Source organism: Talpa occidentalis, unplaced genomic scaffold (assembly GCF_014898055.3).
Source record: "Talpa occidentalis isolate TD23 unplaced genomic scaffold, MPIMG_talOcc4v2.1 talOcc4.9, whole genome shotgun sequence".
NCBI lineage: Eukaryota > Metazoa > Chordata > Mammalia > Eulipotyphla > Talpidae > Talpa > Talpa occidentalis.
In genome coordinates, this window is record NW_023605305.1 from 11,385,518 (window position 1) to 11,412,967 (window position 27,450).

Genomic DNA, 27,450 nt, shown 5'->3' on the forward strand with positions numbered 1-27,450 from the left:
TGGATTTCTTCATCAAATCCAAACGCCATCCACTTCATATAATAATCTCTGAAGTCTCACACAAAAGTTTGCTTGATTGCTCAAAAGACTTTATTTTGAGAAACAGAGCTTGTATTCAGTCACTCTTGGACAAGGAAAGCTTTGAATTAACACTATCCAATTACTCTGTAAGAAAAATTCTAAATATGATACCACAGGTAAAAACTGGTACCATTTTTTTTTTCCATTTTTATCAACCCTATGCTGCATAACAACATTAAAAACAGCTACCACTTACTCATTGCTTCCTTTGCATCAGATAACTTACATATATTATTTCTAGTGTAAAAAATATTTATCCCCTGGGCCTCCCCTGGTGGCGTAGAGGTTGAGCGCTGGGCTGCGAGGCTGCCCGCAGCCTCTGCAGCACTGGTTCGTTCCCTGGCCGCCAGCGAGGGTCCCACCAAAAAAAAAAAAAAAAAAAAAAAAAAAAAAAATATATATATATATATATATATATATATATTTATCCCCATTTCACACATAAAGAAATGAAGATCAACTAAATTCAACTCAGTTACACAGAAGAGCCGGAGATACAAACCTAGATCTGTCAGATTCTAAAATCTATGCTCTTTCTTCTTTGGCAAGGTAAAATGTTTCAAAACATTTCATAAGAAGTTATTTGGGGGGGGGGAAGCCTGCAACTCTTTTTCTTTCACCCAAACCAGTCCCCCTAGTATGTATATCCCTGCAAATAAACTGTGTTGGCATAAACATTGAAAAATCTTTAATTTATGTAATTACTTCATTTCAAAAACCTAATAGGCTAAAAGTATTAAAATTAAATAAGGTATCCATTTTTCTGCATATCCTATGAATAAAGATAATTCTAAGAAGCAAATGAATGTACACTATTGATAATAAATTTTTTTGTAAGGCTAAATTAGTAACTGAGATTAACGTTAAAACTAACGTTATTTTATACACATCAATACAAGTTACATCAGAGTGTTAACAAAAAACCCTTAGAATGTTGCCTGCTCCATTCGGTGAAATTTAAACTTAACACAGAAATCCATAAAATCTGTGAGGGCTTAATACATCTAGAATTTTTTTAAGGTTCTCTAAATTCAAAGCAATTATTTTTTGGAAAGGAGAAAAGCTGTATTATTTTTAAACTGTGCCATAACCAGAAGCAAATGGCCTTATTAATAAGAAAAATGCAGTCAAATCAGTGAAGGACAAAAAACTGAATTTTATCTGACTGAAGTTACTCTTGAAGAGAGTAGTCTGAGCACTTCAAGGGGATGGCAGCATTCTAAGAGTCAACAGCCACTAAAGGCCCCACCTATTAGTTAAGGATGATAGTGAAGGGGCAAGGGTACAGTACCTGATGATGGGCAGGTCGAGGCCCCGCTGCAAACTGAGAAAAGGAGGGAAAACAAACACAAAAGGAAAGGCACAAAGAGTCAGAAACACCACAACAAAAACCAAAATGTCACACAATATGTCAAAAGGGGGGGAAAAAAAAACCCACAAGAAAAAATAAAACAAAACACAAACAGTCGTAGCTTTGCTGCAGGACAGTGACAGACAGGTACTAAGATTCAACAGGTTAACACCACTACCAGGAACAGTTTGCATTCATCAGCTGGGAGAGAAACAGCTAAGCTGTTAGGCACATAAGGTGCTTTTCTCTGATAAGAATTTTTTTAAAAAAGCAAAACCTAAAATAAAGCAAAAGTAAGTCTGAAACACTAAGTGGTTATATTAAGACAATTGTAAGAAGTCAAGTATGTTTATGCAACTGATAAAGCTGGAGGGAATGAGAAATGCTTTTACATCACAAGAAATAGCCAGGAGGTAATTATAATATCCAAGAGGAAATAAGGGATATAAGAGAACTGATTTTAAACTTCCTTAGTTAAATGGGATATCTCACACATGAAAGTTAGTTTCAACATCTTCCTTTATTTATTGGATTTAAAGACTATAATTATTTACAAATATAATTATATATTTATGAATATATGTATGTACGTATATGTATGTTTAAAATGTAGTTAACTAGCAAAGTTTAATACAAAGCATGTCAAAGCAAACTTCGTAAATGAAGTAAATTTGAAAACCACTTTTTACATGACTAATCAAAGCTCAATCAGATCAAGCTCAAGAAGAAAAAAAGAGTGAAAGTCAAATCCCTGAATTACTATTTATACACACTGTACATATGTACCTATTGTTATGTGATACTGAGAAGAAAAGCAAAAGGAAACAACTCCTTAGCAAAGTCAGAGTACTTGAAAGAAAATATTAAATATTCCAATTTATTTTCCCTGAGAATGGAAGAAAAAGCTTTTTCACCCGTAAAATTTTAAATACTAAACCTCTAAGATCAAATAATCTTTCATGAGAGCAAAATTTGGCTTCCAATGTGAGTTTGCTAAAAAAGGACTGAGAAAAATATTTGGGCACATAGTATCATGTACTAATACACTAACTATTGTAATGTTAACCATCCTCTTTAATACTGAAAAGAAACTAATCAGAAAATGTTTTTGAATGCAAACCATACAGAATTTTCTTAATACATTTAAGGAGATATATATATATATATATATACACACACATATATATATAATATTCAATAGATTTATTTCCTACAGAGCTTTTCTTTGTCAGCAAATCACTAGAGATAAAGAATAAGAATAAGAAACAAATCCTGGTACTTAGAATTAAAGTGGCGTGCAAAAGTATTTTCAACAGATTTGAAATTATTTTCCCAAATGCTATTATATCATATAAAAAATTGTCAACAAATTGCAGTGGACCACAATGTAGGAGAGAGCTGAACAAAGCTCTATCAAGAATTCACCTTAGAAACTAAAATGTCATCTACTCTTCCAATAATGAAGTGTCTTAACACACTGAAGTTATTTCGCGTGACTTAACGAGCACTAGACAATTTGTTTGGCTAGGGCATGTGAGGTCAGCCATTGTATTTTGCTAACCACTGTGAAATAGTTTTTTAGAATATGATAATGGCAACTATAGTTCTTGTAGAAAGTTTTCTCTGCAAAGAAACTGAGGTCTTATATTTTCAGTTTTCCAATTATGAAAAGTAAACAAATCATACCTCTACTATGGACATCAAGTTTCAAGAATAGGCAATACCACCCATGTGGTATGAAAGGAGGGGGTGGAAGTGAGATGTTTCTTCATGACACTTTTGAAGAAAATGGGAGAGAAGGGCCACATTAAAATAATTAACCTGAGTGCAGTAGTACCTGTCTTATCACTGTTCCACAGAAAGGTCCCATTTCTAAGGCTCTAAAATAAAAACTGAAATTTTATATATTTGGAATGCTCCAGTTAAAAAAACTTTCTATGAGCAAGAATACCTTATAAAATTAAACATGTATTAAAAAATAACATTACAACTTAAGTTAGTGAGAAAATACCCTAGTCTATTTTGCACTAGTCACCATTGGCTATTGAGTTTTTCATTTGGAATGACAATAGTCTTAATTCTACTGGGTAACTGTAAGCAACAGAACAAACTGTAGTCGCTGCTGGCTCATATTAAAAATAGAAACTTTTGTTTCCTTTCTTTTTCTTTCTTTCTTTTTTTTTTTTTGAGGAGTCTTTAAGATGGTGAGGACTATAGGTATAAAAGGGAAGCAGCCTTCTATGAACTTGGATCCAAAGTTAATGCCACCCACCCACTCTTTCACTCTCTCTTCTGTGCACAATTGGTAACTGGGCATGGTCAACATAACATTGATGCATCTTTGGCACTTGACACCACAAAATATAAAAATAACCAATGGTTACAGGTTATAGCAAAAATCAAACTGTCCCCCTCTCTCAATTAAACATTCAACAGCTTTACTATTTTGAAGACTGTATGTAACTAGACAATGGAACAGATAGGTAGCTTATCAGTATTTTTGTTTTATAAGCAGAAATTTCAATAATGTAAGTTTAAAATAGATTTAAATATGGCCAGAGAGATAACCTGAAGGAGGGAGGGGAGTCACTTGAAGCCAGTTGGATTGCAAAGGCAGCTGTCCAGGGAAGAACAGAAAAGCCTAAACTGTGCAATTGCCAATGGCCCATTAATGCAGAAATAGAATGGAGTAAGCTTTAGCTGCTCTATGAAGCCTGGAAAGGGTCCCTTCCTCGTTGCAACAGCTTACCTCTCCTCACCAGTTGAGATAGCTGTGGGATGGATGAGACTAGACTATGGTAACTTGGGATGTAAAAGAAAATGCAATCCTGCCAAATTTCATATCCCAACTTCTCCCTCCCAGCACCAGCACAAATGAAATAAAGAAAATCAGGCCCAAAACAACAAGCAAGAATAGTGTGAGGTCTTCTAGTCTTGCACTTGTTTTGGGGTATGTAATGGAATGTTATATGTACGTGTTTTAGTAATGGGGGTGGCAATGGTCACTAGCAGAGCGGATGGCAAAAATTGCATGGAAGATAGTATCTGAAGAGTTTATGACCACAGAAAAATGGCTGACAACTACAATTTCCCCCTTGATAATCAATTATAAAATGGAAAGGGGGGAAAAGTAGCCTTGAAATGTATTCTTTTTTAAATCAAATTTATCTGAAAGGGATATCCCACTTCAAGTTTAAAATAAAGAAGAGTCTAAACCCCAAATTATTCCTGTCTATTTCCCAATAGAGAAGACCCACCCAATTTGTTATTCTTTTCCCCGCTATGCCTGGCAGAAACTGCCATGCGAGGTTAGACTTCTAGAGAGGAGGCAATCAACGCCTTTCTGTTCATCAGCCAAAAAATGGATGTGGTCAAAAATAATGAGTGCCAGAGGCACCACTGCCTGCAAGAAGTACAGTTTGTTATATTGCTTACAATGCAGTATTTTATCCAGCCTCTTCCAGCCAAGGACCTGTAAACGGGAGTCTGTTCCAAAACCTTCCTCCTCTTCCAGTTGTCTGTGCAATGTATTGGCACTGTTCTGCTGGGCTGTCAAAAAAACTGGTTTAGAGATGCAGCTCTTCAGTCAGGTTTTGCGCCAGTTCTAACCATGTAAATTTAATTTTTTTTCTTTTTTAATCATTATAAAGGGTGGGGGAAAGGGCCAAAGAATTGTTTGCAATAAGAGCTTACCATAATATTCCATGTTTAATGATTAGAACTGGGACCTATCTAAATTAACCAGGTGAGATCTCAGGCCCACTCCAAGTAGTCAAGTGTCCACATCCCCAAACCACTCTCAGAACAAAACTTGCATCAGACATCTTGTTGACCATTTCAGCAAAAAAAGAGACAAGCAAACAGGCAACTAGGACCAAAGTCCCACCTCTTTAGAATGGTTCCTCCACCCCCTGGGGAGAACCAGGATCTAGGAACAGGTATTGGAGAAGAGGGCAACAGGGAAAAGGAAGACAGGAAGAGGGTAAGAAAGAGATTACATTTCGGTGCAATCTATGCTTTCCTAGTTCTTTGAGCAATTCTTTCATACATTTGTAAATTCATGCATAAAAACAAATGAATAGGAACTAATGCAATGAAATATTCCTGAACTACAGGCAAAAAAAGCAGAGGTGGGAAACAAAAAGAAGATCCCTGTTTTCTGCGGAAAACACAGAACTGAGCTACAAGTAAGGATGTGAGATGTTACAGAAGCACCTTCTAGCCAAAGCTAATCATGCAAGGCAGGAAGCGACGTACTAAGGATGGACAGCTAAAGCCACTGCACACTTTTGTGAAACAGAAGGATGAACCTTGAGTAAGTTCTCAATTTTTGCAGTACTTATTGCAATCCATGTAAAGGATGAACAAAGAGAATAACAGCATTTACATTTGCTTTACAATTCATTTAGCATCTGAAAAAATGAATACACCATTTGGTGCATGTCATGCATACAGCCACACTATCAAATGGTAAGAGTTGATCTAGTGACACAGATTCAGAAATCTTCCCAAACCACCGGAATTCAAGAATCTAATTAATGAAATTTAATTTTAAAATATTGTGCTTTAATCTCCTGAATTTTGAACAGTACAACTAACAGATTAAAAGATAAAATGAAGTGAATCTGAATACAACCGGAATGTTTAAAAATTTTTCATCATGTCATAGAAAAGCAAAGAAGATAAAAGTCTCCGCTTCTTCTTTTTCTTAATAAATTTAAATTATTCCTATAGGGAAGGTCTGAAAGTGCAATGCTAACCAATAATATTAGAAATAATAAATAATAATAATTAATAATAAATCATCTTTGAAACAAATTTCCAATATTAAGTGAAAATACTAATCAAAGGAATCTAAGCTACCAGACACACATACTTAAGTGAAGAATATTATCTAAGACAAGCGTCTGCTTACTTACCGGAGAACGGGTCTGAGGTTGTGAATTCATTGTCTGAGGGGCTTGAGGGTATACCAATGTGGTTGGACCTGCATTCTGTCCAGAGGGATAAGGGGTCTGCCAAAGAATTGCAAAAACAATAAAATTTTTTGAACAAATTTGGCATGATAATTCAAATATATAATGCTAAAAAAGTCTATAAGTGTAACTTGTATTTCTGCTTTTTAAAACTTATCTTTATCAGAATATCCAGCAATTCAAAATTAGTGCAACATTTTTTAGAGGTTACCTTAAATCTCCTAATAAGGAGACATCTGCAATCCAATATCTATGTGCAATTATTTAATATCAGGAGTGCAAGGAGCCCTCACTGCAAATTCATCTGTTTCTGAAACAGACAGCCAAAGCCACAAATAAAATCAAACACAGTTGAGGGAACTTATTATTGCCACAGTAAGTTTTCAAAAGCACTTAAAAGTAAAGGGAGCTGTTGACAAAGAAATCCCAGAGCCACACCAAGCAGTTCATTCATTTACCTGACATATTGTTACTGTTCTTTCTTTCTGCTTATACCATAACTCTTTTACAGGAACCCCATAAAAATCACACTCAGGGCATCCCCTGGTGGCGCAGCAGTTGAGCACTGGGCTGCGAAGCTGCCTGCAGCCTCTGCAGCGCCAGTTCGATCCCCGGGCACTGGCGAGGGTCCCACATGGTGCAAGACAGACCTCTCCTGTCTCGCCCGCTGCTCCCCTCAGCAATGTATTTCGTCACTCTGCCTGTTCTGCTCCCCGCTCTGGCTCTGGTAAATTCTCTCACCCTCCCTCACTTCTGACTGTACCCAGTGCTTATATAAATAAATAAATCTTTTTTAAAAAATTTTTTAAAAAAATCTACACTCAGTAAGAATTTGGATACAATCTTGAAAAATGGTGATATTATATAATATATATTAACTTACCCTAAGTTTTCTGAAAATAAAGAGTGTGATCTTTTCACTATTTATCCATGTAAAAGACTAATAGATATATTAGCGATTTCAGAAAACAGAAATACTGGAAACATTTAAACTGAAATACTAACAAGAGCAATTGACACAGAATCTTATGACATGGATTCAAATCTTAACAACTATTACTTTCTACTGTAAAGTTAGGCAAGTAATCTATCTTTCCCATAAATGTAAGAACAAACAACATACCTACCTTACATGGCAGCTGCTAAGGTTAAATGTGATAAAGTCAAGTACTATGCAATCGTCTTTAGTTACCATATTGTTATCAATTTTAAAACAAAGAAAACAAGAATCCGGAAACTTAGGTATCTTACCTAAAGCAACCAAGCAAATGATATGTCTAAAAAATATTTTAACTTTCCTTTGAAAAAATGTTTCTACAAGTTTTGGCATCTGTTGATGATCTAGTGAGGGTTCAGCAGTGGATTACAAATTTATAGCAAATGTCTGAAAAAACTGTTCATAACTTTCAAATAACGAAAACAAAATTAATGAAAGGAAATAATGGTTTTATATTATACAGAGGATATTTTGCAATCTTGAAACATGATAATCTATATTAGCCATTTTTATAACTCACACTAAGGTTCTATATCAAGTTGATTTCTTTTTCCCACTAGTTCTACTAAATCAGGCAGTAAATTGAAATACAGGGCAAGTATCTCACATGTATAATTCAGGTTATAACTGGGTCAAATGTGACCCCAAAAATCTTACAGAAGTTTCTCATCAAGGGTTACTGTCACTATTTCAGACACAGTTTATGTATATGCATCACACTCAAACTCCGGATGGTTGGATTTTTAGATGTATTATTCCCTATTAGTCTGGCTGCATTAAATTTTGAAAAGTCTTTGATCAAGTTCTATTACAGCATTTGCACAGCTGCACAATTACAACATCAATTTCATTCTTCAAGGAAGTCAAATGTCCTTGGTGATGAAGCTCTTTAGGAAATCTTGATTACTTTAGTATTAATATTTAGTTGTCATTATGTTGGCGCAGAAGCAAGCCTCTGGCTGTCAAGATACTCAAACACTGAGAAGTGCCACTTATAAAAACATAGAGAAATGTTATCTCTTTTTACACTTCACAAAGCTAGGCAAGAATTTTGTCCTCTCCTAGCTAGTGTAATACAAAAAGGAAAAGTAGCAAACATTATTTTCATAGAACATGCTAAAAACACGCATGATACTTATTTGACCTTATTCACAATTTTCAGTAACATCTTCAACAATGGAGTTAAATAAGATTAAACACAACGAAATGAAAAGGCAGTACGGGAATTAGCATTGAGAGCCAAGATTGTTCATTATAGTAACTCCTTTCCTGGCCACATCTAAAGCTGGTACCCTATCAATGCCAATACCAATGTGGTCTTCACAGACTGTATCACTGCTCTCAATGAATGATTATCCATAAAACAAAGAATCTATTTTCCTTGAACTTGGGGACAAAAATTAAGTATTCTTCTTATATTTAACTATATAGATGCCAACAGCTGATTCATAGTTTATGCACAACCAGTTTCATCTAACTGCAAAACATGAAACCTAATGACAGTCACGCATGACGTGGCTCCTCTCTCAGTGTGTGTGCTATGAGTAACTGCAGATTTTAATAAGGGCTCTGATCGAGGAACTTTCCCAATAGGTTACTCAGCTTTCACTCAGGGCATTTTTCCATTCTTTCTGGCTTTCAGAAATTTCTTAGGAATGACTTAACTGGTACCTGTGGTGGCGGCAAGGAGAGCAACTATGAAAGATGCCTCTATATTTTCTTCTCTGCAGGTAGCAATATGATTAATAAAGATCTACTGATTAAGTTATCCTATGCTTAAAACATTATTGTGATTTGTTGGAAAAATGCAAAAGCTTGAATGGGAATATTCTTGAACATGTGTCATAGCATCAACTACATGAAGAACTAGGGATAGATCAAAGGAGCATCATTTCAATAATAATCACACATTTTATTTACATTTTTCAAATACCTTCAAGTCATCACAAAGATTAACTTCCCTAATGACATATGAATGATTGTTTTATATTTAAACTGAAATCCAATAAATAATCTAGTTTTACAAGAATTATAGACTTATATTCTTATTTTCATCTAATTATCATCATGTTTCAATGAACCCTCTTGAGCCACTTATTCATTTTATTAACTGGGAAGAACAGAACAGCATAGTAACAATAAATATTAAAAGGAAATGGTAGGAACTCACAAACTTAATGGACACCAGTTCAGACAAGCCAATCAAAATAGCCTTTGTGCTATATGTAACAATCAATCAAAGATAAAAATCTGAGAATGAATTCCATCACAAGATAGATCACACGAACAGAGCTTCTGAGGTCCAAATGTGATGGTTTTCAAAATATCGATATGCAAAAAAATTAACACAGATTTTCAATTTCCACAATATAGTACAAAGGACTTAAACTAACAAAAAAATATTTATAACAGAAAACATAAACAGTTCCTGATGCTTCAAGTATTTTTCTAAGCACTTCACATACAACTCAGCGATTAAAAGTTACTTCTTTTGTTTAAAACTCTTTCTTTGCCTTTAATAAGTACTACCATAAAGACAAATTTCAATACTATGCACATGTGCATGTACACACACACACACCTGAGTGAAAAATTAAGTTGCCCACATACTTAGCCCCAACCCCTCTCTGGCATGGCAGTGTCTGAAGGAAGGCACTGAATTTCAAGTGTCTCCCTCAGGATGGAAGAAAAGGGGTGAACTACTACTACCACCACTACTACTTACAACATTCTGCCTGTCTGCTGGCTTCCCTAAGGGACTAGAAAGGACTAGTTTCCATCTCTCTGACTCAGTACAGATGGAAACAGTGGCATAGTTGGGATATCAAGGTGGAAGCTGCTAAAAGTAGTGGCACCTGCTAAGTTATGAGAACTGAAGGGAGACTTCAGACCCAAAGGCACCTGGGGGATGTGATTACAGGAAGAGAAATAAAATAGAATATTTAAGGTCAAGAAAAAGCATGAGTAAGACTCAGGAAATTACCACACTTACAAGCAGGCATGCAGCAGATTGGGGTGGAAATCACATACAGACCCAAGGAATATATATACACATATATACATATATATAATATATACAGAATATATATATGAAATATCTATATTATAAATAATATATGAAAATATATATACAGAAAATACCTTGAAAAGACCTTAAGCCTTCATGTTGGGCTGATGACTAATACTCTTCCCTTGCAAAAGTCAGTTCTGCAAATACTGGAAGGTGTGGTTGTTTTAGCGAAAGTTTAATTGTCAACAGAAGAGTAAAAGGCCCACAAATAAAGAAATATAGCCTACTCAAAGGATCATAATCAATCTCTAGTAACCCTTAAAAAAAAAAAAAAGACTTTGATAAAACACAGTTACAATGGGGCCTCCCTGGTGGTGCAAAAGGCTAATTAAGTCTCAGCACTATGAAGCTATCTACAGCCACTATAGCGCAGCAGACCTCTCCTCTTTCGCTCACTGGTCCCCTCAGCAGTGTATTTCCGGCAATCTGCCTGTTCTGCTCCTGACTCTGTCTCTGGTAAATCCTCTCATCTTCCCACACCTCTGACCTACACCCTAGCTCTTAAATCCATAAATAAATCTTAAAAAAAAAATCAAAAAACACAGTTACTAAGCCAACTGGTTTGACTATGCTCAATAACCTAAAGGAAAACATAAGAGACCTAAAGGAAATCAGGAAAACAATATATGAACAAAATGAGAAAATCAAGAGTGAGACAGAAACTATAAAAAGGCAACAAAAATTCTGGAGTTAAAAAAATACAGTAACTGGGCCAACCCGGTGGCGCAGCGGTTGAGCGCTGGGTTGCGAAGCTGCACGCAGCCTCTGCAGCGCAGGTTCGATCCCCGGCTGCTCCCCGGCCACCAGAGGAGGGTCCCACATGGTGTGCAGACCTCTCCTGCCGCCCGCTGCTCCCCTCAGCAGTGTACTTCGGTTCTTCTGCCTGCTCTGCTCCCCGCTCTGGCTCTGGTGAATTCTCTCACCCTCCCATGCTTCTGACTGTACCCACTGCTTGTATAAATAAATAAAAATAAATCTAATAAATAAATAAATCTTTAAAAAAATTACAGTAACTAATTTTTTTTATGTCACTAAGTTGTTCAACAGCAGACTCAAATGGGAAGAACAAGAGATGACTATAGAGAGATAACCTTTGAAATTATTAAGTCTATGAAGAAAAAAAAATGAATGAAAGTAAACAAAGTCTAAGGAAAATATAGGACCCATCAAAAACACCAATATATGTATAATGGGAGAAGAGAGAGAAAAAGGGCAGAGAGTTTATTTGAAAAAGTTGCTGAAAATGTCCCAAATTTGGGGAAATACCAGGGTATACAAATACCAAAAGCTCAACAAACTCCAATTAAGACATATTATAGGGCCTCCCCAGTGGCACAGCGGTTGAGCACCGGGTTGCGAAGCTGCCCGCAGCCTCTGCAGCGCAGGTTGGTTCCCCGGCCACCGGGTGAGGGTCCCACATGGCACACAGACCTCTCCTGCCGCCCACTGCTCCCCTCAGCAGTGTACTTCGGTCCTTCTGCCTGTTCTGCTCCCCGCTCTGGCTCTGGTGAATTCTCTCACCCTCCCGTGCTTCTGACTGTACCCAGTGCTTGTATAAATAAATAATCTTTTAAAAAAAAAAAGACATTATAATCAAACTGTAAAGCAAAAACAAACCTATCAAATGAGAATTCTATATTCCATGAAACAATAAAAATGAGGGAGAAATTCCCAGACAAGCAAATTTGAGACAGTTCCTTACCATAAATAAGACTTTCTCCCTAAGAAACTAGGCCCAGAGAAAGAAACTATGTCAATAAAGGCCATATATGAAAAATCTACATCTAATGGCATACTGGATAATCAAAGTCTGGAGGTTTTCCATCTAATCTCAGGAATAAGAAAGACAAAGAAGCCTGCTTTTTACAAGTACTTGACATAGTACTGACATTCAGGCTAGACAAAGGAAAAAAGGCATGCAAATTTAAAAAAAAAAAGTGTAGAAAGCCCCAAAGAGTCCACCAAAAAAATCCATAGAATTAACACACAAATTCAACAAAACTGCAACATAAAGAACACACAGGGCCTCCTCAGTGGCGCAGTGGTTGAGCTCTGGGTTGCAAAGCTGCCCTCAGCCTCTGCAGCGCCGGTTTGATCCCCGGCCGCCGGGCAAGGGTCCCACATGGCGCACAGACCTCTCCTGCTGCTCCCACTGCTCCCCTCAGCAGTATACTTCGTCAGTCTGCCTGTACTGTTCCCCACTCTGGCTCTGGTGAATTCTCTCACCCTCCCACGCTTCTGACTGTACCCAGTGCTTATATAAATAAATCTTCAAAAAAAAAAAAAAAGAACACGCAAAATTCAGCTGTGTTTCTATACAGTAACAATAATCTGCAAGGGAAATTTAAAAATAAATTCCATTAACAATTGCATCAAAACAGAATAAAACTCTTAGAAATAAACTTAACCAAGGAGGTAAAAGACTCGTACACCAACAAATACAAAACACTGCTGAATTAAAATCCAAGATACAAATAAATGGAAAAAGATCCCATGATCATTAACTGGAAAACTTAATTTCATTATGATATAAATACTAACAAAAGCAATTGACAAATTCAAAGCAATTCCTATCCAAATCCAAATAACATGTTGCACAAAAATAGAAAAATTCATCCAAAACAATCTTCAAAAAGAACTGAGTTAGTGATCTCACTTCCTGTGAGATTTCAAAACTTACTACAAGTCTGCAAAACTCAAAACCGTGTGCTACTGGCATAAAAATGGACATATAAGACCAACAGAAGAGAACAGAGCCCAGAAATAAACCTTCATATACATAATCAAGTGATTTTGACAAGGGTACAAGGACCTTTCTATGGGGAAAAGACAATATATTCAACAAGTAGTTTTGGAAAAACTAGACATGCAAAAGAATGAAGCTTGACTCTTGCACCATAGAAAAATTAGCTTGAAGCTTGACCTTGCACCATAGAAAAATTAAAAACTCAAAATGGATCAAGAACAAAACACAACAGGGCCTCCCTGGTCACACAAGGGGTTAAGACGCAACCTATGAAGCTATCCGCAGCCACTGCAGAATGAGTTCGATCCCCGGTCAGGGAGCTGATCCACATGGTGCAGCCGATCTCCCTTGACTCACCCTCCCCTGACTCGCCCGCTGCTCCCCTCAGCAGCATATTTCAGTACATATGCCTGTTCTGTTCCCCACTCTGTCTCTGGTGAATCCTCTCATCCCCCACACCTCTGGCCTGTACCCCAGCTCTTGTATGTATAAATAAATCTTAAAAAAAAAAAAAAAAACCACAACAAAAATATCTTCAGAGAAAGATTTTATGATATTGGAATGTTGCAATGAAATTTTTTAAAGATTTATTTGTGCATACAAGAACTGGGGCGCAAGCCAGAGGTGTTGTGGGGGAGGGGGGAGAGGATTCAGTCCCCAGAGTGGGGAGCAGAACAGGGGGATCTACTGAAATACACTACTGAGAGGAGCAGCAGGCAAGACAGGAGAGGTCTGCTGTGCCATGTGGGTCACCTTCCTGGCTGGGGATGGAACTTGTGCTGCAGTGGCTGGAGCTTCATTGCAGTGAGACTTAACCCCCTGTGCCATCAGGGAGGCCCTGAACTTAATTTTTTTATATATAACAACAAAAATCAGGCAATGAAAGAATTAACTAGGCTACATCAAAACTAAAACTTCTAGGCATCAAAGAATACAATCAACCATGGAAAAGAGAAGCAAAATTGTAAAAAATAAAAAATTCTCAATCATATATTCAAGACAAAAGGTGTGTTTCTGGAGAACTAGAGGGTGAGAGGTATAGAGTGGTGATTACTGGCTTGATCCTGAAGCTACCAAATCATTTTCTTCACCCAACATAAAAACTACGTATTTTCAATTTCCACACACACACACACACCTTCAAGCTTGGTAAGCAATGTAATTATGCAGGCTACTAGACTGATCAATATCATCAAATTAGTTAAACATTATTGTAAACAGAATGCTGGCATTTATTTCTTCTTACTGAATCCAGTTTCCCTTATCCTTCTGAAATCGCAAACTCAACTTCATGTGCTAATATGCTGTGCCTCAAGGAGCCAGAACACTCAAATGTCAAGAATAATAAATCATAGTGACTCACCGCTTCCCAGACAAATGAGCAGATTATGATTATTGGGTACACTCAAGGATACCAAATGCTTTCTCCTTCAGAGTCAAGTACATACACAGGTATACAGGGTAACAATAATCACATTCTGACACACTGACAGACTCGATTACAGTACACCAAACACTCAATTACAGTAAGTCAATGTACGAATCTTGAGGACAAGGTGAGTATATCAAGTAAATAATTTAAAAATTAAATTACTGTACTCATAATTTAATATTAACATAATATTCAGCAAATACACAGCACTAATATTTCCATTTCAAAAAGCATTTGCTATAACCCATGAAAAAGGAAAATTTTCCATGTAAAAACTTAGCATATCAATTAAATACCTCAATGATGGCCCTGAAGCACCCAAAAGTATATACCTGCCCAGAATACAAGCTCAAATGTAAATGTGAAGAATTATTTTCCTAAAAAAAAAAAAAAAAAAAAAAAAAAAAGAATTATTTTCCTAACCTTTTATTTAAATAACAAAGCTTTCATCTTCAAATGAAAATAAGTGAAGCCGTATTGGCCAACAACATAGTCCATGTTATTTATAAGGGAAAGCCCTAGCCATGGGTCTTCATCATGGTTTATTTATCTTATGATGCTAACTAAATGTAGCAAGAAAACAAAAATCCCCATCAAACTATTTTTAGTCCGTCACTGAGCTGGTTAAATAAACATTATGCTGGCTGTGTAATGCGACTCCGCTAGTATTTCTCTGCCGAGAATAAACAGACATCATACACACTCAATCACATGAGACAGGTTTAAAAAACCACTGAGTCATCTACCATAGTCTGTTCACTTACCACTCCCAGTAACTCAATGGAAATTTCTGTCTCACCATAACAAATGGTGGCTTCTCCTATTTCCACTAAGTAACAATTCCCTGAAACCACTCCCTCAGTAATACCAACCAGTATACGATAAACTCAGTTTGGGTATCACATAGTTATACCCCATCCCAACCAATATACCAAGTGTTCCTGACAATACAAAAACAAAGGCAAGCTAAAACAAGTGGCAAATTAATTAGGCTGGGAAACTTCATCTAAATTAGGTCATTCTATTTTAGAGAAAAACATCTTCCAGTCAACCTAAAGGTGAAGGTAATTTTTACTTTACTGGCCAAACAGTTTATGCTTTTTTGGACATGACCAACACCCTCTAGATTTTCTTTCTCAAGCATCCTGAACATCAGCAGCCTATATTCTTGCCTTCCACTACAAATAGGCCTCAAAGCAAAACTGTTTTAGATTTTCTTTCCTTCAAGAATGCTAATTAGCGGGGCCTCCCTGGTGGCAAAGGCTGCTGTCTGCAGCCTCTGCAGTGCAGGTTTGATCCCCGCCAGCCAGCTGGTGAGAATCCCACATGGCGAAGCAGACCTCTCCTGTCTCGCCCACTGCTCCCCTGAGCAGTGTATTTCATCAGTCTGCCTGTTCTGTTCCCCGCTCTGTCTCTGGTGAATCCTCTCTCACCCTCCCGCACATCTGGCCTGTACTCCAGTTCTTGTATAAAAATAAATAAAACCTTAAAAAAAATGCTAATTAGTAGCTCATCAGTGGAAAATAATTAGGCGCACAAAAACTCTTAATTCAAATTGCAATGAAATGAAATCATTTAAGGGGCCTCCCTGGTGATGCAAGGGGTTAAGTACCGCACTATGAAGCAATCCGCAGCCTCTGCAGCATGAGTTAGCTCCCAGCCCGCCAGGGAGCAACCCACATGGTGAGGCAGACCTCTCCTGTCTCCCCACTGCTCCCCTCAGCAGTGTAATTCAGTACATCTGCCTATTCTGTTCCCCACTCTGTCTCTGGTGAATCCTCTCACACCCTGCATCTCTGGCCTGTACCCCAGCTCTTGTATGCATAAATAAATAAATATTTAAAAAAAGGAAATGAAATCATTTAAGATCCAACAATTCAACAACTTTTTATTTTTCAGCATCACCTCTAAGTCCAAAAAGACAATTGAAAAGACATGGTTCCTGTGCCCAAGGAATTTGCAACTTAGCTAAGTCAACTGTATTAGTCTATAGAAAGCGCTACAAGGAATGTGAATAAAATGCCAAGAAGCAAAGGACAAATTGATTAACTCTTCCTCAAAGAAGATATCTACAGAGCCTTCACAGGTTAACAATTTAACAAAGGATGGACAGATGAGCGGCCAGTTGGCATGATGAGGAGAGGGGCATAAGCAGCAGAAAGTATAAACAGAAGCAATTTACCTGGGAAAGTAGGGCATGTTTACTGTATCTGAACAGGTCAGTAATTCCAGAGCACAGATAATGGGTGAGGCAAGAGTAGAAGGAATAGCATAGCCACAGAATTAGGTAAGGTCAAACCGTAAAATGATGTGTCAAGATAAACAAGGGCTTTACCTTCAAAGGCGGTATGGAACAGGGCAGTCATATCTTAGGGTTTAACAAAAAGAACTATTGCAACAATATGGAGTCCTAGAAAAGAGATCAGTGTCAGTGATATCAGTTAGGAAGTTAGTGCAAGGTCTAGATACATGATGATGGCACCTAGCCTGTCACAATGGATCTAGACAAAGGAAGGAAATTTGAGAGATAATTAGTATATTGAAACAGCAGGACTTCTTTTTTTGCATAGAAAAACTGAGGTGTAGTGTGTGGGGTGTGGGAAAGAGAGGATTCACCAGAGACAGAGTGGGGAACAGAACAGGCAGATGTACTGAAATACACTGCAGAGAGGAGCAGCGGGCAAGGCAGGAGAGGTCTGCTGTGCCATGTGGGTAGCTCCTGGACGGGGATGGAACTCAGGCCATAGTGGTGACAGCACTGAGACTTAACCCCTAGGCAGTGAGGGAGGCCCTGAAACAGCAGGGCTTTCCAAGCAGCTAGATCTAAAGGGCAAGGAGGCTGATGCTCTAATGCTTGAAGATCAGGGGCTAAGAATTCTACAGAGCAAAAGTGATCTGGTCCCAGGCCACTTCTCAAAGCTCATCTCATAATCCACTATGCTCCAGATGCAATGGCCTTATTTATTTCCCTGAAACATACCAAGTTTATTTTCTCTAAATGTCTTTATATTAACTGTTTCCTCTGCTTTGGGTGAAAATTGGTAACTTCCACTGTATTATGTCGAGTTTAACAGTCAAAGAAATCCCCTAGCACAAAAGTGTAGAGAGTAATTAGATACACAGAGAAGAGAGTGAACAGCTCTAGTGGCTGTTGGATAGTGTAGATCTAGTCTGTGATCCATGTGGGTTGCTGGATATGTATCCATATATACTTGCTCTGGGAAAGTAAAAAAAATGGGAGAGACAGGAGGATAAATCCAAGAGTCCACAGGCAATGGCCAGATGGGCCAAAAATAAATGCTAGAAGTCCTCAGAATAGATGGCAGAAAGGGCCTCCCTGGTGGTGCAGCAGTTGAGCGCTGGGTTGCGAAGCTGCCCGCAGCCTCTGCAGCGCGGCTGCTCCCCGGCCACCGGAGGAGGGTCCCACATGGTGCGCAGACCTCTCCTGCCGCCCGCTGCTCCCCTCAGCAGTGTACTTCGGTCCTTCTGCCTGCTCTGCTCCCCGCTCTGGCTCTGGTGAATTCTCGCACCCTCCTGCACTTCTGACTGTACCCAGTGATTGTATAAATAAATAAAATCTTAAAAAAAAAAAATAGATGGCAGAAAGTAATATAGAGAAGTAAATTGTGAGCCAAATACTAAAATCCTCAAAGAATGGGGGGAAAGGGTTAAGAAAATTGGGGATGGTAGCAACAAGGAGAGCTACATATGCATTTGTTGCACAAGGTCACAGAGAAGGACTGAGAGTAGTAAGAGGCTGGAACAATGCTGAGCTTACCTCCCAATATGTAAACAAAACTAATAAACATCTGTTTGAAAGGATTTCTAGGAAAGTAACATTCTCTAAATTTCCAAAGAGTAAGTACATAGAGGGAGGGCGAGAGAGTTCAAGGAAAAAGTGCTATGGGGAAAAAACCTGATTACAAAATGGACTCTCCAGAAGGCCCAGTAGCAGGAAGTTCAAGTACAGAGAGATTCTACAAGCACTCTATTATGGACTAAAATACATGCAGAAAAGCAAATGAGGAGCAAAAGGTAACTTTCCTGGCCATAGGACTAAGCTTCTCCTGGAGCTTAGAATACCTAGCCGTATAAACTTTAGAATGTCTAATCTTCTCAAAAAAAAAAAAAAGGCTTAAATTCAGAGTTGGCAGTTTGTAAGGAAAATAACTAGTTTGCTTAAACTTTGTGAGGCAGCCTCTTCCAAATTAACCTGGTTGTGCCTACCACACAGTATGTATCCTTGTACCCAAACATTTGTGAGAAGAATGGCCTTCTAAGAGAATCTTGCAATTTAGTCAAACTGAACTTCATAACAATAAAATCTGGTATGTAGGAAGGAAGCATATTCAATAAAACAGCTTTAAAAACAGTATGGAGAGATTAAACCACATAAAGACTTCATTATCATAAACCTATAGGCATTCCTGTGTCTTCTTTAAATCACCTCTCAAGTTTTTTATTGTCAGTCATAGCTCTAGGAAGATGTCACAGACATTTTCCTGAAGAACATTCATTTCTTTTTCTTTCTCATCACAATACAGCAAAGTGTAAACATGAAAGATGAAAAATAATGTCTCTCCAGACAGATTCTCATTAGGTTTCTCCTATTACTAATCTTCACCAGAATTGTTCATTCCTGATGACATGGCTCATCTAATAAATTAAAAATAAGTACATTATAAATCAAAGTCTTTCTATCAAAGCATGGCTCTAATAGATAACTTGGAATAAATGTGAACCAAGCTTCAGCTAAAACAAATACAGTTAAGCTAGCCAGATACTAATATAGTGCATCATCCTCTACCTCCTTATCTTACCCATTCCTATCCTGAAGGGAAACTATACTTGTTTTATTTCATTTAGTTAGGAAAAAAGATTTATGCATTAAAAATATTTTAGGGCTTCCAGGAAAAAGAATAACTATAAGAAAGAAAAAATCAAAATCAACAAACAACTATGAACCAGAGACACACTACTGGGCGGGCGGGGAGGGAAAGAAGGGATTGGGGTAAAAATAAGGGGGTTGCAATTGTATGGGGAATATAAAAATAAAATTTAAAAAAATAAGAAAATAAAATAAGAAAAAAAAAATGTTTTAGGGCTTCCCCTGGTGGTGCAGGTGGTTGAACGCAGCGCTGTGAAGCTGTCCACAGCCTCTGCAGTGCTGGTTCGATGCCGGCTGGCCAGCGAGATTCCCACATGGCACAGCAGATTATCCTCTCTCGCCTGCTGCTCCCCTCAGCAGTCTATTTCGGTGGATCTGCCTGTTCTGTTCCCCGCTCTGTCTCTGGTGAATCCACTCACCCTCCCGTGCATCTGGCCTGCACCCCAGTTCTTGTACATGTGAAAAATCTTTAAAAAATAAAATAAATAAATAAAAATATTTTATGATACTGACTTACAATAAGAACCAGCACAAATAAACCTTCCAGAAAGGCAGGTCATCATTTTCAGATTTGATTTTCAATTTTTTTCATCTTGAATTCTACTGAAAACATTACTAAACAAAGTAACACCAATGGACTAGTGTTACCCGAAGGTTCCCTCCCCACCCCCAACCCTGGATTCTACAGAGTAATGAAAAAATGGCAAAAAGAGGAATAAGAAGATGGCAGGAAAAAAAAATCAGTAAGAGGTCATAATATACTTCACAAAATAAAAGACAACATATATACCAGAAACTAATGACCTGTTTTACACTGAGCTTTTTTCCAAATACATCACAGCAGAATTAAGACTGCTTTTTGAAAGCAGCAAATAATAGATTTGTCTACTAAACAAGTCTTCCTTTTCCTATATATATATTGTTTAAGTTATTTATTTATTTATTTATTTATTTATTTATTTATTTATTTATACATACATACATACATACATACATACAAGCACTGGAACAGTCAGAAGTGCGGGAGGGTGAGAGAATTCCCAGAGCCAGAGCAGGGAGCAGAACAGGCAGAAGGACAGAAGCACATTGCTAAGGGGAGCAGCGGGCGCAGCAGGAGAGGTTCACGCATCATGTAGGACCCTCCCTGGTGGCAAGGGATCGAACCTGCGCTGCAGAAGCTGCGGGCAGCCTCGCAGCCCAGCGCTCAACTGCTACGCCACCAGGGAAGCCCCCTTTTTCTATATTATAATGGTTGGCAGTTAGCAATGCTGAATGATTTTCAGTAAAGTTCACAGATGAACCTCACTGTGTTTCTAGATAATATCAAGATCATTACCTGGCTTTCTAAGTAGATACACCCTTGGGGTTTCTATACCACTCTACTGATCAGCTTTATCTGAAGTATGAGATTTCCTTAAAACAACTTTATAGGAGAAATAAATCAGACATAATAAACATAGTAACACTCAAAGTAGTAGTATTTTAACAATAGCAGGTAATAATATTTAATGATAGAAATGCCTATGTATGAAGGTCTGCTTTTCAGTTATGAATTGGTATTAAAATATACAAAGTCTCAAAAGTGATACTGCACTGTAAAGCCAACATAGACAAAGAATTCATTCCCTAAAATTAATTTCAAACTTAAATATTCCCAGCTATTGTAACCTAGGAAATGTCATGAAGATTTTCTGAAATTCCAGGACTTATCAGGACCACTGCATCTTTTACTGATTGATTTAATCATCACATGATTCTATGATATAGGCACTTATCTTCATTTAACAAGTGGCAAAACACACACTTGGAAGGAGATTTAACTTGTCTGAAATCTCCTAAGTAATAAGTGCTAGAGCTGTAATTCACAACCAAATCTTTGTATTCAAAAAGAAACTTCACTTTCCAAAATGCAGACTTTATAGTGAAACAAAATGAAAATTTTTTCCCACGGCTTATAATTTGAATGTGGGGTGGAAGTATTTGCCTCAGAAACAGTATAGGAAGACAATATGACCAATCGCTTCTTTTTCAGTTAGACTGATAGAAAATCTTTCTGGAACTTTATCATAGTTCAGAGTTTGGCTTCTTCAAGACATATATACTCCAGTAGAAAGGTTATTCATTTCTGAATGAAATCTCTTTTCAACACCAGAGACATAACTGCTAGAAAATTTAAAGGTCTGTATTTTAAATGTTATCTACCACAAATGCTGCTCTTACTTGTGACTCCTGGAAAAAATGTCCAGAGTGTTTTAAGCAATTCAGCCATTCATTAAGTCACAATATATGTTTTATTCTGCTTTAGGACCATCCTATTTTCTTACTCTTATGTTATCTCAAAAATAGATGTATAATGAGCATTACCACCAACACTGACTGAAGTACACTTTAACATCATTTAGCACCCATCTCAACAGTTGTACTTGTCATGGATTCTAACAACCCAACTGTAGAAATATTTACTGAAATAGGGACTCCCCAGTGGCACAGCGGTTGAGCGCTGGGATGCGAAGCTGCCCACAGCCTCTGCAGCACCAGATCAATCCCCAGCCACCGGCAAGATTCCCACATGGCACGCAGACCTCTCCTGCCACACCCGCTGCTCCCCTCAGCAGTGTACTTCATCAATCTACCTGTTCTGTTCCCCGCTCTGGCTCTGGTGAATTCTCTCACCCTTCCGCACTTCTGGCTGTACCCAGTGCTTGTATAAATAAATAAATAAATCTTTAAAAAAAAATGTTTAGTGACTGCTGTTGAGGAAATTTTCAACAATGCTAAGTTTTTAAATGCATGTATTAACCTCCTCAACTCCTCCATCCCCACACACAAACACACCCTAGAGGACCTGGGACCAGCAGGACCAATATAGTCAGTACTGCAAGTTTCCAAGCCCATATCAAATCCCCTTGCACCATTAACACAGCTTTTCAAGCACCACTCGCCACAAAGACTGCCTTAGATAGTCACAATGTATTCCACAGGGAATACGTGGAATATAAAATGATAAATTTTCCTTTACTTCTTTTTTAACAATGAACTTCAATATTCATCTACTTTGACAAAGAAATGTGAAAAACGTTTTCAACACTTCTACTCTTCTACGTTATCCTGGTTATTAGCAAGATGACTGTCAGTGTTTTCAGACAGAATTCTACTCTCTTCATAAAAAATTCACACGTATTAAAACTTGCATAGAGTAAATACAACAACAATATATCTTAATAAATAAAGAACAGTTACGAAACATGAAATCAGTAACAACTGAAACAACACTGAGAATTTAAACTTAGGTAAAACCACTCCTCTATAGGCAAAACGAAGTACAAAAGATGGGCAGAGAGAACAGATTATAGGGACCATGAGTCATGTGGCATGCTATCTTTAGTAACAATGAAACTTCCAGTGTTAAAATAAATATCATGCTCAATCACTATTCCTCAGTAAAGAAGGCCTTTGCTCAGTGGGATCATAAATCATGATCATATCAGTCCACTATATAACATGACTGAGTTGATTTATCAGGAAAAAAAGAGGAATCAAATGAAACTTCCGGAACAATGGGTATAAAACATGTAACATTCCACTTTGTTGACATTATTCTGAGCATGGCTCCTCACTGAGTGCTGTGAACATACCTTAGCAGCCTAGACAGTGAAGCCAAGAGAAATGCAGAACCTGGCTACCTGCCTGATCTACATGTTTGAAATTTAACTCAATTCTGTGAAAATTTACTGAGTAAAAGCAAATGTGAACCAGCTTCTGATACTTAAAAAAGCTCCAAAATGAAAGAGAATGCAAAGTTTGTCAAATTTTAAATCTAAAATAAAAAAAAATTCAAAAAATTTTAGTAACAACTGGCTACTCTGAAGTAATTCTAAAACCCGTTGAAATTTTAAAGGAATTCAGATCTCATCTAATAGAATACATTTTATCCACCAAGAGGTAAATTTGAGCACTAATAGGAACTTCTTCGGTAAGATGGAACTCTGAAAACCCCCTGGCAGTTTTGTGACTCGAACCCAGGTCTCCAACTCATGGGAGAATACATTTCTCTATGAAATCTGCCCCAAAAGATGATTTAAATCCCAAAGCATTCCCAGAGTAAGGAATTTCTTGGCTTTCAGAGACTATTCAAGCACTGCCATTTCAGGACACCCTGAAAAGAATTCATACCTAAAAAGACAGTGTTTCACAAATTTGCCATACTTTGAAAATGTCACTTTATTAATTTCTAGTAGTTTAAAGTTTTTGACTTGGATTAACCAAAACTTCCAACAGGCCAAAAGGAAAGATTTAGAAGTCATATAACAAAGGAAAATGAACATAAAGCCTTAAAACGCAGCATGTATACATGCATGTGCACGCATGCATGTGTGAAGCTTTTGAAAAAAAAGATGTACATAAAGATGACACATAAGGAAGAGATCAGAAGCAATTTTCTACATTTTTCCCTTTTATCTTTCAAAGCTATGAAATTCATTTGCTTTAGCTTAGCTACCACTTAAGACCTCACCAGATTTATTTTGTGTCAGCCAACAAGTTGCAGTATAGCTATGCTGACAAAAAAAAACCTGATTCACCGAAGAGGAGGCCATCACTATAAGAAGACAATGTGGGTAAAGAAGTTCGATTCATCTTTTATCTTCACTTGATTTGAATCTAACAGTACTCTGCACAAGAATAAACTCTATTATAACCAACACAAAATGACCCATCCTGACCACAACGTTTATCCTCATGTCAGGGAAATAGAACATAGAAACCATCTCAAACTATTGGGGAGAGCTTCTGAGCTTCACACCCAAGCCAGACAGGTAGCCAAATTAGGAGAGTTAAACACACATACACACACAAAAATCCTGATCAGAGCCAAGTCAGACGGCATGAAAATAATAAATGGCATTCACTGAAATCATACAGCACGTCCTAGTCTACCCATGACTTTTTTTTCATAATAACCATCTCTAAGGGTGGTAGATTCTAATTCTCCACTATGTAACAGATGAAGAAAACAATTTCCAAAGATATTACATAATTTACCCAACATCGTGTAACCAAAAAGTGACAGACCAAGTTCCAGAAGCTAGGTCTGTTTGACCCTAAGCCTATAATCCTTTTTCTTCTATTATAAAGGCACTACTTTCCCCTAAAGTCTATGAACCATGCAACAATTTAACCTAAGTATACCAAGTTTTCCACAAAACTCCCCCATTTTTCCAGGTATGCCAATTTACAAAAATGATATGAAGACATTATGAGAATACAAAATCAATCTATATAAGGCTGCCTCTGTCTGAAAGGTGGGGTGGGGGAGTTAGTGAACCAGGTATGATTTACTGGTTCATTTATCTGTCAGATTAGGCAAAAGGGTAGGAAAACAGACCACAAAGGAAAGCAAGATAGTATGTGGTAACCCTGTTCCCTGGAAATCATGTGCTCTGGCTTCTACAGGCAGCTAATAAAATGACATGCAGAAAGGGATTTGTGGGCTCAATAACTGAGTCACTACAAATCACCCTTTTTTAAAATGCAAGCAGCCCTGTCTTTCAGAAAACTTAAGTGCTTTGGGCCAAATGCTTTGAGTCAAATCATAACTTGAAACAGTAAGAATCTGAAATGGAAAACAAAGCTCTTTCCCTATATGTCAGTTATTGACTGCTTGACTTTCAGCTAAAAATTCACTTGTTTGCCTATACAGTGAAAATAGATCTGGGCTCTTCAAGTATTTTTCCATTTCAGCTAGTATAATGTTAAGCTTTGTCAGTAGAGGGCACCACAGATACTGTGAGGAAAGGATTTTACTTCCTGGTTCCTGAGAGCTTGCACAGCAGTTCTTGCAGCAGAGGTAGTTTCTCCAGAATCTGGCTTCTCCAGTGCCTAGCTCAAGAGTACAGAGCTTCTTCAGTGCTGGCCTTCTGGCACTGCATCGCACAGCAGCCAGCAGTACCCAGTGGTCAAAAGCTACCCCTGCTGCCTTCCTCTCAGGTACTTTTGCCATGGCAAAGAAGCCTCCCCCAACAGAATTCCAGCAAGTTCCAGAGGATGGGTTTCCAGTAAATTTCACTGACTTGGCACCACAGCAACTTCTCTACCATTCCCTATATCCATCATTCCCTATATCAACATTCCCTATATCCAACAAGCTCTAGATCTCAATCCAGGGTGGATAAGAGACTACCACCAGGAAGACACACAAGATTTGGTAATAAGCCTTTTTCAGATTTCAGAGGCAACAAACTACACTTGAGTGCACTGCCTCAGTCAACCTGGAGGTTTCAATTTTAAGTGAGGAAGAGTGCAAAAGACAGCTTTGAGTGAACTCAGGTTGCAACATAAGCTGCCTTACTACATGAGACTTATGATCCAACAGATCCAAGGTTATCTGTACTACTGCAGCAAAAAGAGATGCAACAAGGAGTCTCCAGCCACTGTGCCCTGTAACAGCTCTTTGCTAGAGGAGACCAATGCTAGAGTAGCCAGTTTTGCCCATTACCCGTAGGGTGAATTTTCAGAAAGGTCCAGAAGATTTTCTAGTATGTTCCACTGGTATGATACTATAGTAACTTCTCAAATATTAGATAAGCCAAAGTCATGTGTCTTCAATATCAACTCTGGAGAAGAAGCCTTATCACGGCTACCTAAGCTTATATCCAAGAAAAGGAGCTGCTCCCTATATTTACTATTGTTATTTTAGAGATTTCTTTCTTATCACCAAACCCTTAATACTCCAATTCCCTGATATATCTTATAATCTTTTATATTGAACATGAATACCAAGGAAGCCTCCCTGGTGGCTCAAGGGATTAAGTCTCAACACTATGAAGCTATCACCAGCCACTGCAGCATGAGTTCTATCCCCAGCGAGTGAGCTAACCCACATGGCACAGCAGACATCTTCAGTCTCGCCCGGTGCCTCCCTCAGCAATGTATTTCAGTAGATTCGCCTGTTCTGCTCCCCACTCTGTCTCTGGTGAATCCTCTCACCCCTCCCACCTCTGGCCTACACCGCAATTCTTGTATGCATAATTAAAATCTTTTCTAAAAATGCAGTGAGGGCCTCCCTGGTGGTGCAGATGGTTGAGCACTGTACTGTGAAGCTGTCTGCAGTCTCTGCAGCGCGGGTTTGATCCCGGCTGGCTGGCGAGAATCCCACATGGCACAGCAGGCCTCTCCTGATTTGCCCGCTGCTCCCCTGAGCAGTGTAATTCATGAGTCTGCCTGTTCTGTTCCCCGCTGTCTCTGGTGAATCCTCTCACCCTCCTGTGCATCTGGCCTGTACCCCAGCACTTGTATAAATAAAAAAAATAATTTTTTTTTTAAAAAATAAAAATGCAGAGAACCCTGGTAGTGCAAGGGGTTAAGCATCGCACCATGAAGCAATCCGCAGCCTCTGCAGCACGAGTTCAATCCCGGCTGGCAACCCACATGGCACAGCAGACCTCTCCTGTTTCACCCGCTGCTCCCTTCAGCAGTGTATTTCAGTTGGTCTGCCTGTTCTGTTCCCCACTCTGTCTCTGGTGAATCCTCTCATCCCCTGCATCTCTGGCCTGTACCCCAGCTCTTATATGCATAAATAAATAAATCTTTAAATATAAATAAATGAATGAATGAATGAATGAATGAATAAATAAATAAATAAATAAAAGTGCAGCGGAGACCCACACTCACATCTTAAAACATAAACCTTCTCAAACACTTATTGTAACAAAGTCTGCTGGACATGTTAATTGAAAATACACTAAGGAGTTCAATATTCTTTAACAGTTCAACAAATCTTTAGACCTAACAAATTCTAATAATCAAAACCAAACAACAACAAAAAAACCACTAAAATTACTTGAGCAGGAAATATATTCTTACTTTTTAACCAAATTAGAAAATCACCACAACACTCCACAAAAAGGGAGAA

The 27,450-nt window shown here is 38.0% G+C and overlaps 1 protein-coding gene across 10 annotated transcripts in view; it reads right to left on the reverse strand.

Moving 5' to 3' along the window:
- EIF4G3 (eukaryotic translation initiation factor 4 gamma 3) overlaps nucleotides 1-27,450 on the reverse strand; it is a 233,278-nt gene that overhangs the window by 133,542 nt on the left and 72,286 nt on the right. For 4 of the 10 annotated variants that reach the window (XM_037501173.2, XM_054690849.1, XM_037501167.2 and 1 more), the window contains 3 exons: nucleotides 6,352-6,447; nucleotides 4,868-4,981; nucleotides 1,373-1,405 (listed from right to left, as the gene is read on the reverse strand). In XM_037501173.2, coding sequence (XP_037357070.2) covers nucleotides 1,373-1,405; nucleotides 4,868-4,981; nucleotides 6,352-6,381 — 177 coding nt within the window. In that variant the 5' untranslated portion in view covers nucleotides 6,382-6,447. Of the gene's footprint in view, nucleotides 1-1,372; nucleotides 1,406-3,118; nucleotides 3,185-4,867; nucleotides 4,982-6,351; nucleotides 6,448-27,450 lie in introns of those variants that run through there. The other 6 variants (XM_054690847.1, XM_037501168.2, XM_054690848.1 and 3 more) reach the window with 4 other exon arrangements.